Consider the following 16275-nt stretch of genomic DNA (forward strand, 5'->3'; position numbering starts at 1 on the left):
CACTAATCTCCACTTAGTGAAAACCTACATTAACAACTGGTGCACCCAACTCCTGACAGCTTAACAGAAATAAATCAATCTTTGATGCTTAATCCTATAACTTCCCATCAGTAGTGCAGTTGTGCTGCAGCAGCTACAGTGAATGTTAAAGCTCGTGTTACTGTTAGTCTGCCTAATGTCTGATAGCACAACGGGAGATTTATACGGTGTCATGGCAACACTTCTGGCTATGTAGACAGAGTGTGCCTACTGCGTGTATATAACGTAAATCCCCTGGTCACTGTGGACATTTAGACACCTTGCAGTATTGTGAGTGGTCTTAATCTTCATTAAGACACAAGGGCATCAGTCTGACTCACAGCTACAGAGTAAATGAGAGGGTCTTCTCCCGCAGAGTAACTAGTAAAGTCCTTTTCTCTGCAACCCTTTTCTCCTCAGCTAGCCCCAAATAGCAAAGGGAAGGACAACGAACTCTAAATTTAAATGTTAATTGCATCTTTATATCCCTGTAATTTCTAATTTACTTTTTCATACCTGCAGTAAACAGTGGTTAATAAATGGGCATTAGCATGTGAGCCATTATGGCAATAATTACCCCCCCAAACCACTGTGGCATAGATCAAGCTTAAGTCTTCTTTTCTTTTTTAATATCTTAGAGATTATGTCACATGTTGCAATAACTGTGGAAGTGGGAAAGTAGTCCTTGAAACATGGGATCTCCTTTCCTGACATGTTCCACTGGGTCTTATGGCCAAAGTCAGGAATAAACTGCCCTGTCATCCACTATCTCTGCACTCCTTTTCTTTGGTGCCTATATATGGGCATCACCAGAGTGCAAGAACTCAGGCTTCAACATCTGCCTGTTTCATGCAGCTGGAGGCAGGGGACATTATACCCCACTTCAACCTACACTCCAAGATCATACAATCCCTCCTCATTATGGTGTTGACAGTCACAGCCTGGAGTTAATACCAGCACAGAGAAGCCTCCTGGTAATGTCACGCAAGTGAACAACTGCATGTGTGTGATATAAAGATCGTTGTATGAAAGGAACAGCAACTTTATATGTACTCTTAATAGTAATTGTGTGAATCAGAATCAGAATTGACTTTATTGTCATTGTAAGTACATACAACAAAATTAAAAGTGCTACTCTATGGTGCAAACATAAAAAACACACATTAAACTAAGAACATAGATCAGAGAATGTGCAGATGGTAAAATAATTAAAACTAGAGTAAATCGTAAAATAGTAAAATAATTTACTCATATTGCACATTATTACGAAAAGTGCAGGTGTTTTTTTTCATTGTTTTTTCTTATTTTTTGTGCAAATTGCTTGTTGAGAGCACTCAGGGGTTCTTTTTTGGCTGGGTTTGAGCTAGTGGAGAAAAGGATCTGTTACACCTGATGATGAAATAACAGAAAATTAAATATTACGTTATTTATTAGTTTTCTTCTTTTCTTTTCCCACTGCTCTTACTATGAAGGTAGTAGGTGGCTGGCAGGTATGGCACTATTAGTACTTTCACTTACTGACATTTTGGCATTTTTGACATTGACATTTTTAACTGTGAAGGCCACTGTCACAGGTATTTAGAGATCGGTTTTGAGAGTGAGGGGGAGATTTCTGTCTGTAACAAGATCTTATGGGTAACACTCAGGGCCAGATGTACGTACATTTGCAATGTAGCGTTATCAGCGTCATGGCCAACCCGCAGAAAGCGCACGCTGTGATACTTCAGCTTACATCGCATTTACCAAACCTGCAGTTCATCGGGTATTCAGCGCCTTTCTCTGCCCACTATACCGTAAATTGCGCTGTAGCAAAGCGTTAAGTACTGGTGCTATGATACACCGCTTGCAGACTGCTATATTCCCACTGCTGATGCTATGACTGTTTGAAATGATCCTGATGCCAATATTTGTAATGTAGCGAGGAGTTTAACAACTGCTGGAATGGAATGTGAATGATGAGTCGGAGATTCAATGTATTCTTTGATTTCTTCCAGTAACTGTAATATTGCATGGCTGCTTAATCTGTACCGCTTAATGATTTCGTGATCACTCAACTGAAAAAGTGTGATCCTTGTGGCAAAAATCTTTTCAGCTCGTTTCCTTGGCCTATGTCTTCTTCTTGCTCGGATTACTGCTGCCATTTCACCAGGAGGCATATGCGAGGAAACCCGCTTGCGGGTGGTTTACACCTGCTTTTAAGAGGCGGAGAATTTTTACCGCAAAATAGAGGCGCGCTTCCACGGGTGGTTTTTGTATGCGGAATACATAATTAGCCGCACTTTATGCTTCCCCTCCCATCTCTTTATGGGAAACTCCCACTTTCCCCTTGACCCTCCCGTGAATGCATATGCATGACACAGAAAAGTGCAATTTGCCATTTTCAGTTCCCGCAACAGGCAGTCTGCGCTTTTACCTCAGTGCGGCCTGTTTGTACATACCTCGCCATGCTTTTACGCGCACGTTGCGAAACTAATAGGCCTGAAGTGGGCGCAAAAGCGTTAGTACATCTGGTCCTCAGACTCACTAAACCTGGGCTAGAGGTCAGTTAATCGCCTCTTCTCTTCGAGCATTGCTGCAGAATCTCTGAAGACTGATTGATGTGCAGTTGTTGTCGTTGTGCTTCATTGCTTTTGATTTGTTTGCTGTTGTAAGAAGGCAGACATAATCACTACCACTTCTAACAATGAGTCTCTCTTAAGGACATAAAACCTAAAGATTGGTACTATGTCTCAGTGAATAGCTGTAATAACTTTTGTCTTCTGAGAGGCTTCTATTAATTACCTGCTTTAGAAAATCTCAAGTTTTTTTTTTACCATAACAACTTGCTGTACTTTTTACAAAATAAAAACAAAACAGTACTGGCTACATAGGGAAAAACCAAAATGAGATCTAAATAATTCTGTCCTTTGAAAAATCTCAGATACATTTACAGTATAAGCTACAACAAAATAGCTGTGTTCACAGTAAATGCCTGTTAGGCAATGATACAGTATCTAAAAGTAATAAAGAATAATATTTAATTACAGTGGTTTATTTTTATGAAAGTACACTGCCAATAAACCCCAGTTATTTTACCTGTTAGTAAATTATCAACAAATAGAAATCACTCCTACTGTAGTGGTTATTGAAAAGGTGAACTTTTGCTTAAGTAATCAAAGGTTTATGGGGAATGCAATTATTAGCTTTTACTTTTGCACAAACATTTGCCATCATCATTTATCAAATATTTAAATGTGCTTCCCACATTGACAGATGTCAGTTTGGCTAGTTGTTCCTATATTTTTGATGTTCTTTGAGAAATGTCTTTGTTTTCTCTAACTTGCCAAGATGTCAATATCTCCTTATTAACTGGACTACCAGGTAGAGTGGAACAGACTGATTTCCAGAAACATTGATTCCACCTATCTCCTGAACACATCAAGTGAGATTAGTGGGGGAGATGGCAGGTGTGCCTTTGCTGATGACCCCCGGTATGTGTCCTCTTTTAAACTACTGGGCACATGCTGTCAAATGATGTTCTGCAGGATTTTCTCCTTCTTGTTTGGCTGCTTCCGCCTACAGGATCAGGACAATATTGCTGATTGCCATTAGACAGGCTCATCATTAAATAAAGCACACTATCACTGTTACATCAGATGCATTTATGTATATACAAAATAAAGAGACAGTTCCCCAACTAGTTGATGAGTCAAATGCATTGCAATATTTTCAAGATCTTTGGTATTGACCTGTTAATTAAATCAGTGTATGTGGGTAGAGCCCTATAAATGTCAGCCATTTCAGTGATTCCCTAGGGAGCCATAGATGAAACTGGTGGGGATGTGATGGTGCAAGTATTAAGAGGCATGCATTTAAATGACAGCAATGACATGAAACAGGTGAGGTCATTAAATACTCTTCAGCCAGGATGATCACTGGTTGACAGACAGCCTCATGGACATAAACCAGTGAGTTGATTAGATATTAACTGAAAGGCTTAGACCAGGTGTGATTAGGAAATTAGAATAATACTTGTTCTTGCTCTAAAAGCTTCATTTGACATGCAGTTTTCTAACTGGCCTTAAAGGTGCAGTAAGCGATGCTGTGCAAAGATTGATATTTGAACTCAACTGCCAAACAAATACAACCCCCCCCTTTAGAAGCTCCACCCCCCAGATTGACAGGCAGATAACTACTGGCCGGCCGGGCACATTCACATGCTGCCTCCCCCCCTACCATCAACTGTCGCTGCTAGTGGTGTAACGGACCATAATTGATCTGTGGTTCGGAATGCATGTGAACCACGGATCAATTGCAAAGTTTAACCATAATAATAGTGTGAAATAAATGTTAGCTGTCGCTGTTACTTAAAGTAGGCTAATAAATCTCTATGGATGGTTGCAGGCAACACAATTTTCTGTTCACATGAACGGCACATGTTAAAATCTGGTGCTAATATGGCACCGGTGCCCGGTATCTACTGGACAGAATAGCAACGCGGATTTCGGTACTCTCTGATGCTCCGAAACCAACGTTAGAGGCAACAGAAGCATTGCTGCATGTCATGCTAGTTAATACTAACGTTACACTTGGCAGCAGGTAACGTTGATGTTAGTCCAATGTTACCGTTAGCTAGTAGCTGGATTAAACATGGTGAAAATGCTGACAGCTAAACGGTGTAAAAGTGTGTCAACAGCGGGACGTACAACAGTCTGTTGCTAAAGCTATGAGCTAAAAGACACAAACTAGCACTATGGTCGATGCTGTTGTCGGACAAACAACACAGATGTGAAAAAAGGTTGCGTTGACTTAAAACTGATAAACCACGTGGTGCATTCAAAGTTATTGTAAAATACCCTTTTGTCATCTGTTTTTGTCATTTAACAGCAATTTACTGGTGAAAGAAGTTATTGTTAAAAGTTATTATTACATTTTTAATAAATCATTTAAATCCCCCCATTTTTTGTGCTGATCCAAAAATGTATCCGTGATCCGATCCGAACCATGAGTTTTGTGATCCGTTGCACCCTTTGTCACCGCCTGTTGCCGATTGGCTAGAATAGTGTTTTGTGGCTTTTGCACTCCTTTCTGTTTGTTTTCCATTTACACAGCCAGGGCTGTGTTTTAACACCAGATTTATTTTCAGCACACACAGAAAATAGAGAGCTAGGTGACCGTGAGGAGATATTCGCTGAATTTGACAGAAAGTGTATTGGATTAACATTACTTACTATACCTTTTAATGACTTTAACTCCAGGGGAACTCATGGGAAAAAAAACACCTTAGTCATTTTGGAGTAGAGGGGAATGTTTTTTTTTTTTTTACAGGGTAATGCTTAATTTAATGAAACAAAAAAGTATTTCTGAGTAAATATGCAAGGTGAAAACCAAGGAGCATTCTTATATAAATATTCAATATATCACAACTGACATTTTAAACCAAATGTTTATTTGGTTTGTCTAGTGCTATTGAGATCAAAGAGTCAAAGAAAAAGTTCCTATATTCCCATGCCATCACCCAATACAGTGAAATATTGGAGGCTGTCTAGTGTGCCAAACCTTGTTTCTGACCCAAAACCACCCCCACTCAAAGCTCCCGTGCAGCTTACTGTGGGTCCACACTCACAGTGTAATGCCAAAGAGACTGGGCACTGCTCCAACAACCATTACCTGGGCAGGCGAGGAGCCTTGTTGGCCTTATTATGCTACTGTACTGTATGATTTATGACTCTGTCCATGTGCATCTGCTACACTAATAAACATTCGGGCACACACTCATAACTTAACCTACACAGCTTTGAATACAAGCTATATCATACCTTCAGTATCATGAGCATAGCTGCTGAGGTCCACATTAGTTTAGATTACATTGTTTTGCTGATTGCCTTTTCAGGCCCAATGTGCTACTCATCATATAGCACAGCCATTCATTTGTTTAAAGACTAGTGACCTTCTGTTGGCACTTAAGTGTGCCTGAAAAAAAAACAAGAAAAAGCAGCTTTTGTCTTAGTTTTTTACGACACAGTGTTTTATTACAATGGATGGAGTCACTTTCTAAGTTCTGTTTACAGACATGCCATGGCAGATAGGTCTGAGTCAGGCAAGATGCAACAAAAAAAAAATCATTGCTCTCCCATTGAAACTACTGTGAACTGGGTCCTCATTTTGTCTGCTATCACTGTTTCACTTTTTGAGCAAACGTATCAAGGGAACAAAAACAAAAGATATGAGATGTCACATAGTGCAAGCCCAGCGCGACAAGGGGAATGAGAGAGGCATAGTGTTACTGAAGAGGGAATGTCAAAGGATGTAAAACAACGTGCATTTGAATACAAGTTTCAAGCATATTTTAAGGGAGCAATGCCGACAGAGAACTAAATTTGTAGATGTTATGTAAAATGTTGATTATACTGAAAGTTATTTCTTTTCCCTAATCAAGTTGATTAAATGCAGAACCTTGATATATCCCCTTATGTATAGCCTACATGAGGCAGGTCACAGTCAAACTTGACATAATTAAACCAGCAGGATACAAGTTCAATCATTAATCAAGATGTTCTGACCACTGGGATTTGTCTCACTTTTAAATGTGTGTTTGCGAAAGCGGTTCATTTACTATGGAAAACTATTCGTATGTTTTGCGGCTGCTTCTTGTTTCTGTCTAGCTTTATTTATTTTTCCCCTCTCTTTCACCTCATTTCCAAATAAACGCCACTCAAAATATTCATACACTGTAATTCCTCAAACACGCTGAGGAGATCTGGAGAATAGAGTCTGATTGTTCACTGAATATGTCCCTGTTTGCAGTTTCACGGCTTTTGTCTTTGTTCAAAGAGCAGTTCTAATTAACACGTGTACAGTAATTCCAGTCTTGTTTATGTTTCAACATAGCTTCCGCAAGCATGTGTCTGTGCACATGTTTTAAGGGAGAAAGTTATAGGCTTTTATTGTGAAAATATATTCAAACTGGACGCAGTGAGCTCATTGGGGCATACACTCACTTTTTTAGGAATACTGCTCTTTTAGCTAGGGCTGTCAAAATAACGCGTTAATTTCGATTAATTAATCTGAGAAAAAATAACGCGTTAAAAAAAATAACGCAGATTAACGCAGATTAATCCATTCCATATTGACGTTTGACCCGGAGCCGTTCTAGCCACCATTCTACTGTAAAATGAAGGAGGGAGACGAGAATGTGCTGCCTGGATCATTAACTGGAACATTTACTTGTAAAAATCTTCTTCCTGCCAACCCTGGCTACCGAAATCTGGTGCCACTGATATGTCTGCACTTCTCTCTGGTGCTCTGAAGACGATACACACAAACACCGCTGCATGTGACGCTAGTTAACACTATACTCAACAGCAGCTAACGTTAGCCTACCGCTAGCTAGTTAACACTATACTCGACAGCAGCTAACGTTAGCCTACCGCTAGCTAGTAGCTGGATTAAACACGGTTACAATGCTGACAGCTAACGCTGAACGGTGTAAAGTTTGACTGTGTTTTACTGTAGAGAACTGTGACTCAACAGCGGGATGTAACAATCTGCAGCTGCCGAGCTTCAGTCGGAAAAACAACACAGACGGTGCGTTCAATGAAACTGGTAAACTACAGCTTCGTGGTGCATTTGAAGTTATTGTAAATGTCCTTGGTGGTTGTTTTTGTCGTTCAACAGCAATTTACTAGTGAAATAAGTTATTGTTATTGTTATACATTATTATTAAATCATTTAATTTTGACCTTATGGCCTTAGCAATAAACAAGCCGTTCTTTAATGTCACCAACTGTTGTTTAGTACCCTTTGTTTTCTTTTCTTTTTTTACTTTCTTAAAAAGTATCGGTTCAGGCACCGTTAATTATGTATACGATTAATTTCGATTAATTAATCACAGAGTCTGTAATTAATTAGATTAATTTTTTTAATCGATTGACAGCCCTACTTTTAGCTCGATTTTCTGCTGGTTACACTATTTTACCAGTTCATTTATCTTTTCCTCTGCTCCAATTCTCCCTCTTTTATCTTTTCTTTATTAATTATTTAAGAATGCTTTAATGTGACATTTGTGTGGTATTTTTACCCTTTCGAGGACATGTTACATTCCATAGCAACATATGTTTACTACACAACATGTGGCCTAGCTGCAATAAAAATGACAATACCACTTAACTTAATAATTCATATAGTACTACAATGGACAAGGGAAAACAATTGCAGTTATGAACATCTTTTCCAAGAGTAAAGTTTCATATTTCCTTTGAGCTGCTGTACAGTATACCAATGAATGGAAAGAGACTACATTTGTGGTATCTGGGCCAATATTTTTACATACCAGTTAGCTTTTGCTGATATTAGTGCTCTTAATTTTGATTGTATGGTTGTAACTTAGTCTGTGTTATGTTATTGCCAATGCTGTGGTCGGTTCGCTTGTCTCGGTTCGGAGTGTGTGTGCATCGCACGGTTCGTCAGTACACTGTTAATGTGCACTAACCACTTACTGCTGTAGTGCCCACTTTCGACACCTTTGTTAAAACACTTACTGGAAACGACGAGAGGGATGAGCGTGACGAACGCAACACATGGCAGCTGATTGGACGAATGCGTCACATGGTTCTTGCTGCTCCCGAATTTCAAAACAGACTCTAATGGCGTCTCGTTCTGAATACGATCTCGTATTTTACGAAAATAGTTCACCGAAACGTGTTTCTGACAACATTTTAAGCAAGAAATAGGCCATACAGTTGCTGAATCTGTCTGTTTTTTTGATCGACAAAGGTCAGTTTAAAAGATTTTCGGCAGATTTTGAGAGGCGCCGAGCCGACCGCTCCTCAGGTGGAGTGTGGAGTGCTGCAGGTCACATCACATGCAGAAATAGTAAGTGGGAGAGATAAGGAAGGCTGCCCGGAGTTGGAGGATGCGCTAGCATCGTATAGGTCTGGTGTGTGGGAACATTTTGGATTTCATGTTACCTATGATGACAACGGAAATAAAATAATAGATAGAACTGCCACTGTGTGCATGTATTGTGCAACATGCATGCAGTATGTTAATTTTAGCTATATATCATATGCTGAAGTATATTTCTGGAGTGTTAAAGATTAAAAGAAAAAATAACAAGAACCATACAGAACCGAAAACCGTGACCCTAGAACCGTGATACGAACCGAACCGTGGATTTTGTGAACCGTACCACCCCTAATATATGGGTGTTGACACTTGATGTGAATGTGAAGTGTGTGTGTGTGTGTGTGTGTATGTATATGTATGTATGTATGTGTGTCTGTCTTTGGGGGGAAGGTAAGGTAGACGCCACCTGCAGAACAGTGGAGGGGGGGGGGTTGTTTTTAAATTCTGAATCTGCCATATTCTCTGTCAGGTAAATATAGTAGCGCAATGTCTTCCTCTGATGTAGAAGTAGCCTACACTGTAAGTCTACTTACAGTGTAGGTTATACTGTACAGTGGTTTGGGTCCTTCTGTAAGTAATTTTGGGGTACAATTTGGTTTTGAAGAATTCTACAACCAGCAATACCACAGGCCAAGCAATCGGCCCGTTCCAAACAGGCACATTCTCAACTACTACTAGTGGATTAAAATTGCTGCAAAAATGCGTCCACATGGAGGTCAAAGGTCACCTCATGTCTGTCCCATTCCTGTGAACGCGATATCTCAGGAACGCTTTGAGGGAATCTCTTCACATTTGCACAAACATTCACTTGGACTCAGGGATGAGCTAATTCGATTTTGGTGGTCAAAGTTAAAGGTCAAGGTCACTGTGCCCTCATGTCTGTTCGTCCCATTCTCGTGAATGCCAAATCTCCATCGTATTGCCATAATCCTGGAACAGAACAGGAGACTGTGACCATATTTCACATTTGGTCAGATACTGAATTGATGACACTAATCTTGAAACTGTGGTGATTGTACAGATCTCCTGTGTTACCGGGTTGAAAATGTGTGCGAAGCATCCAGGTTTAGCCAGAAAATACACTTAATACCTTTTATTATACCTAATACCTTCACTACATATATCATATGAGTCTGGACAGACATGGATGTAAACTGCAACTTCACTGTTTGGTCCAATCATCAAATCATTTTAGGCAGTTTTCTGTCTGATTTCCTATTTAGCAATTAACCAAACATTTATTGTTTTGACATTTTGAGTTTAAGAGGCAATTTCGATTTTGTGTTCTTTCTGTTCATCTTCCTTTGTGTTAAAGTGCTCAAACGGGGATTTGTGGTTTTTCTGTTTTGTCATTTTGTCTGTTGACCCATAAGTCTTGTTGAAAGTACTTTTCACCATTCTCGTGTTACGCATTTTCTCAAAAATGTGTCCTTTACTTAACTCCACCTTAGTGTTATATGAAACATTCAGCGCAACATAGTATATGGTGCCCTGTAATGTATTGAGGTCTCTTTTCTCTGATGTCCTACTGTTTTTGCATATAAAAGATTCAGCGCTACCCAGTTTAGCTTACTTTACAATATAAAGACATGGTAAAAGCTCACCCTTGAAATATTTAGTGTACTCCAGGAGGTCTACCAGTTGAATAAATGGATGGATGGATGAAAACATTACATGTCAGAATACATCAATTACTTTTGTATCTTTAGTTTATGGTAAAATTCTAGGCGCAAAAGCCAAAAAGTTGCATTTTAGTATCCCAAAGGAATTTTGGATTGGATTGGACAGGAACCAACTCACGATAAAAATGTTAGTATATGTTATATCTAACCCAGTATCTGATTATCATAGTGATGGGTTATTGTCAAGTAGAAGTATTCGTCATCAATACGCCACAAAATAATATAGCACACATGTACAGTCATTTCCCCAGTGTGTACTTCATACCAGCTCTGTCACTATGGTTTAAAAATGTGGAGCAAAGGTTTGTGGAAAATCCGCACATATTGTATCTGTGCTTGGAGCTTCGCCTATATTCACACTTATGCATACACAGGTGGCCAGTTGCTGCTAGTGTAACTTTTTGATTGTTACAAAAATTGAGGATGAGGCAGTCGAGGTGCAGGGAGTATAATTGCTGTATGCAAGCAGTTGTGTAGCAGTGAGAATGCAGAGTCCAGCATTGTATGCAAATAGAATGAGTGCTAAATGTCTTCAGGACCTCCTCATGCTAGAGATAGAACATGGACTATATTATTTGACAACTATGAAACTCAGACAACTTCTGTGCCTACCTAAACTTCTGAAAGGCTCCATCAAGCAGGAACTTAGAATGTCCTACACTGATGGGACGGCATGAGAATATTGCTGTGTGTGCCAAGATTTAATGTTGTTAGTCACACGTTCACAATTGTAAATGATTGAAAATGAACTGCACACCCCCTTTTCCCTACTTCTGTTTGATGAGTAATGGTTTTAAAGTTACTTTTTTACCACACCCACACAAATTGGCCTTTTCAAAGCTGTTTAAGTTGTCTTCCACTGTGTGACAATAGATGGACAAATTGTAACCCTGAGTAAGGCGCTGTTCATTAAGGTTAATCAATCAGAGAGTGGGTTATGACTAATCCCCCTCCTTGGTCAGTGTGTGGGCAGATCTTTGTCAAACTGCATAATTGTCATAGCCAAACAGCCCTCGAACCCTAGAATAGGGCAACCGGAGGCAGTGCAGTGGTATGTTCAAGACTTTGTTGAACTTCCCTCTTAGACAAAATAATTGTCATAAAATATTGGAAAGTCCTGGAAGGCACATTTGACATAGGATGATGTGACATGTGCCCTGTCCCACTGGTTGATGCCCCAAAGTGGGGTCAAACTAATAACCTCACTCTTTGTGGGGCAAACATAAGGTTGCCTCTGGCTCTGATACACTGTCAAAATCAACATTCACATTGAATTACAGGCTTAAAGCATGACCTCAAATTGAAGAAAAAATGTAACTCTTTCATTAGCCTGCAGGTAAGATCTGCCTAAGTGCTCTGTGCAAACAGCCTATCATGAAACTACAATAGATCTTTTTTTCCAAACCATTTGGAAATCTGCAAAACCAGTCTAATATAAGGATGAGATAGGCGGTGACACTTTTTTAATGAAATTGTGTCATTTTGTCATCATTTTGTAATAATTTTGTAATAATTTTGTTGTACATTTCAGTTAGCTGCACATGACATTATGAAAAAGCAAAGAATACATTTGACCTAGCACTATTTTGACTCTATTCAAGGAATTGATTCAAATGTTTTAAGATTTTGACATGCTGCATTGAAAGGCTTCAAAATTCAGTGTCAGCATATGCTCTGCTGAATTATCTTCGAACACTACAGAACACCAAATCCCCATTTGCCAGTCACACTGCTGACTCTGATCTGTGAACTTCCAGAGGAGAAGAAGTGAAAATAAAAATTCCTGATGTAGATTTGTAAAATATAATTTTAGTCTTGCAGCATGGAATATATTGTATGTGAAGAGCATTCATCAATGATTGATCTACAAAGGAAAAAAGTCACTGTGAGGTGTGCTACAGTATATTAAAACATAAATTGGACTCAGGTATGTTAGTTGTATAAGGACGCTTTGAATTGTACAGGCTTTGATTGTGGCATAATTTAATGTGTAAAACTGTGTGCACTTTTCAGATGCTGGCTAATTTGGGCCTTTAAAGCAAACAACAAACAACAAAGTAATTGATAATGAGGTTCAAATACGACAAAAGTCCCAGAAAAATGTGAAGCTCATTGAGGAAACTGACACTATCAGTCACGTTTGTGAGCTTCTTGGAGGATGATTTCAGCCATTGCCAATTACTTTGAAAACCTCTCAGCCTTTGTCAACCCGGCATTTGTACCTCTTTCTACTCTGCCTATTCCCAACTCCCAGTGATAATTGCAACCTTACATCCTGTGTGGAATAACAATTGAGTAAAGGATTTTCTCAGAGTCCCTTCATGTTTATTTCTTTGCATCTTTCTATGTTGAATTGAGTTCAACTTTCCATGGTGTATTGAGTTTTGTTTTGTTCCTTTTTGCCTTCTCAAAGCTTGTGTTTAATAATGGAAATAGACTGGAGGCTCTATATCATAGGGTGATACTAGTAAGAGTAAACGTCAAATCTGTATATCTTGCACAAAAACATTACTTGCGTATAACCAAATAGGCTTTTTTGGTCACTTGATCACAGTTAGTTGAGAGGATCAAAATTAATTTCACCTCTATGATTCCACAACAGAGATAAATCTGGCACAATTAGCATTAAACTGAAAGCAGCTAGCCTTGTCTCATCTACGTGCTGTACCTTTATTGAACAGCTGTAGAAGTATAATGTGAAAACATGAACATGAATGTTGGAAGAAGGTGGAAAGAAAGAAGCAAATAAACATTAGTTTATTTGTTTTACCCCATACTTTACTGTGAAGAATACACATAACTAAATGAACTGCTAGTGATTATTACAACACCAACACAGAGTTAAGAATATCTGCTTGTGTTCGCTAATGATGGCATAGGTGGCCTTAGAGACAAAAAAAAATAAAAAATCAATAATCAGTTTGTCCACAATATGCTATTCCTGCTGTACCACACAGCAGAAAGAAGAGCTGTAAAGAAGTCTATGAAATATAAGCTTGAAGTGATGAATGGAATCAAATGCCAGTACACACACTGAAAATTACCACTCAAAGCTGACATAAAACAAGCTAATTAAGGCTATATATTACACATAAGGCTTCCGTCATGGTATCCTTGAGGAAATGTACAGGTACATGAAAATTTTTGAAAGCCCGTGTAGGTAATGTCATGAGTTTATAAGGTCATTCACTATTGGGGATTTCGCTTGTTGTAGGTCAGCTCAGTCAGATTGATTTGCTTTTATATTGGACCACTTTCAGACATTTCTTTCTGTTCTCTACGTATATCTTTTTCCCTTTTTGCATTTCTTTTCTGCGTTTTCTCTCCCTCTCTCTCCCTTTGATCTTGTTTTTTTCTGTAGCCTCAAACTCTCTTCTTTCCCCATCTAGTTTCTTTTTTTTACTGCAACATTTTGTATTTACTGCTCTTTCCTGCCAGCTGCAGATGAAAAGTAGGTTATGCTTGGTGCTTGCTCTCTTACCTTACATGTAATTATGCATCATTTGACAGTCTGTCACCCTGCCCCAGGGTTAGACCAGCTGAGGAAAGACCAGACACTGCACCTTTGCTCCGTACTATAACCCAACACTTGCAGAGCCCATCATGTATGCCACAGAGCCACATCTAAAGGATTTCCCTCTCAGAGTTGTTGGTGAATGTTTAGTTTATTTACAGCTTTGATGACACGGAAATGCAACTTTGGTTGGGCGATGAAGCTAAAGAAGCTTTTTATTTAGTTGTTTTTGTTGAACCTTAGGATGGAAAGACTAAACTGGAATTGCTATTAGGTAAATGTTCCCTTGTGAATAGATGGAAACGTTATATGATAAAACACTCTTAGCAGTAAATTGCCAGGCACATGTTGTTGTTCTGCTTCATGTATTGGTGTCTCTGATTCATGGGACGCCGATTCCTATCTCTCCAAAAAAATAAATGGCTTTATTACCGCAGTATTCACATTATTGTCGGAGAAGCCTAGGCTGAAGTTAAGTCCTATTGTGCTCTATACAGTATAATACTCTGTCATTTAGGGAGAGTAATACAAATGTATTACTTCCAAGTCAAGCTACCCTGTGTTCAAACTCCCTTAATACTGTTCCTCTGTATCAAAATCATGTCTATGTTTTCATGTGCTACTTCCCTAATTAGCGATAAACCATTTAACTAGTTCACTGGCTGGTTAGCAGGCTCCTGGCATGTTTATGTTTTTATATGGTCAACTGATAATCCTGCTGTTATGAGAAATTCTTCCCTACAGGCAAATGCTGTTGTCTTGTACCACTAGGGTACTGTCACAAAATGCACTATAATCACTTTACACATTTTATTAAAGCCTATGATGAAATGTGAATTACAGCTTATCAAAGTTTTACAGTTTGGTCATCCATTGGTCATGCTTTAGCCCAGCTGTGCCTGCATTACTGTCTTGACCTACTTGTCTTTTTGCATACAGAACAAGATCATCCTGGACCCTCTGACATTCAGTGAGGCTCGTTTCCGGCCCTCTCTGGAGGAGCGCTTGGAGAGCATCATCAGTGGTGCTGCACTAATGGCTGACTCCTCGTGCACACGTGACGACCGGCGTGAACGCATTGTGGCTGAGTGCAACGCCGTTCGACAGGCTCTGCAAGACTTGTTGAGCGAGTACATGAACAATGTGAGTTCACTCTCTCATGATTTCATTCTCTCTCATTAGCTAACTTCAACTGTACACATGCTTATTTGTGCACCTCATTTGAACAAACACATGGAAATAGACACACATGCTGATGATCTCCTTTGACTTTTCTACTTAATCCTGACACTTCTCTCTCATTCACTGGTCAAATATGTTTGTAGGAATGCAGAACTAAATACCTCTCTTCACTTTATGATACTTTCACCTGCCATCAAACATCAAGTGTTACACCTAAGGCAAAAGCCTTATAATTAGGCTCAGCTTTACTCAACCAAGATGATGTCTTTGGTTGGACATAAGGGGCTCTATTGTCATTTGCAAACACTAGTGCAAGCCACGTTACATGTTGGAAATTTTCTTACCTTGGATTTCTCTTTGCCCACCTCTTTGGTATTTTCGTTGGTGTGACAGGGCCAAAGGTGGGAGGAGAACACTATTTTAAAAACAACTTTATTGTCCTTATTATAATATAGCCATCATAATGGGCATTTGGCTGCATATGCATTGGTAATGTCACATGTTTGTCTTTTGTGACTCTAAACCTCCTTGGCAACACCAGTATTTTCCTTCTTTGAGAAGCCAGTCTGGACCTTTCTTCTCCATTTGGTGAGCATTTGCCTTATGCGCCACTGTGATTGCTACAGCTGTTTAAAGTTTATGAGACTGGCCAAGACAATGATTAATCATCACACATCCAATTTATATTCTTCTTTAACAGACCCTTTTGTGCATAGTGAGCTGTGAGCTGTGTCTACACAAGCGAAAATAGTAGATACACTTGACCTTGCACACAGGACTTTGCGATTGTGCCATTAAACCATAAAAAGATTTCTAAAACGTTCAATGTCAAATCTATTAAATGTCTGATCTCCTTTTATCATCCTAAAACTAAGTGTTGGACTCATTCCTGCAACTTTTGCAGATAAAACCGTTGTCAGAATTCCTTTAGTATGATATCTGTTAAGACATACACGTCTGCACACATCATAGCACACATGCATTTTAACTAGA

General features: G+C 39.1%; 1 protein-coding gene across 2 annotated transcripts in view; it reads left to right on the forward strand.

The window, feature by feature from the left end:
- Positions 1-16275, forward strand: part of ctnna2 (catenin (cadherin-associated protein), alpha 2) — a 358287-nt gene that overhangs the window by 89887 nt on the left and 252125 nt on the right. For both annotated transcript variants that reach the window (XM_031302751.2, XM_031302752.2), the window contains one exon: positions 15040-15243. In XM_031302751.2, the coding sequence (XP_031158611.1) occupies positions 15040-15243 (204 nt within the window). The remainder of the gene's footprint in view (positions 1-15039; positions 15244-16275) is intronic.

Source organism: Sander lucioperca, chromosome 4, assembly GCF_008315115.2.
Source record: "Sander lucioperca isolate FBNREF2018 chromosome 4, SLUC_FBN_1.2, whole genome shotgun sequence".
Taxonomy (NCBI): domain Eukaryota; kingdom Metazoa; phylum Chordata; class Actinopteri; order Perciformes; family Percidae; genus Sander; species Sander lucioperca.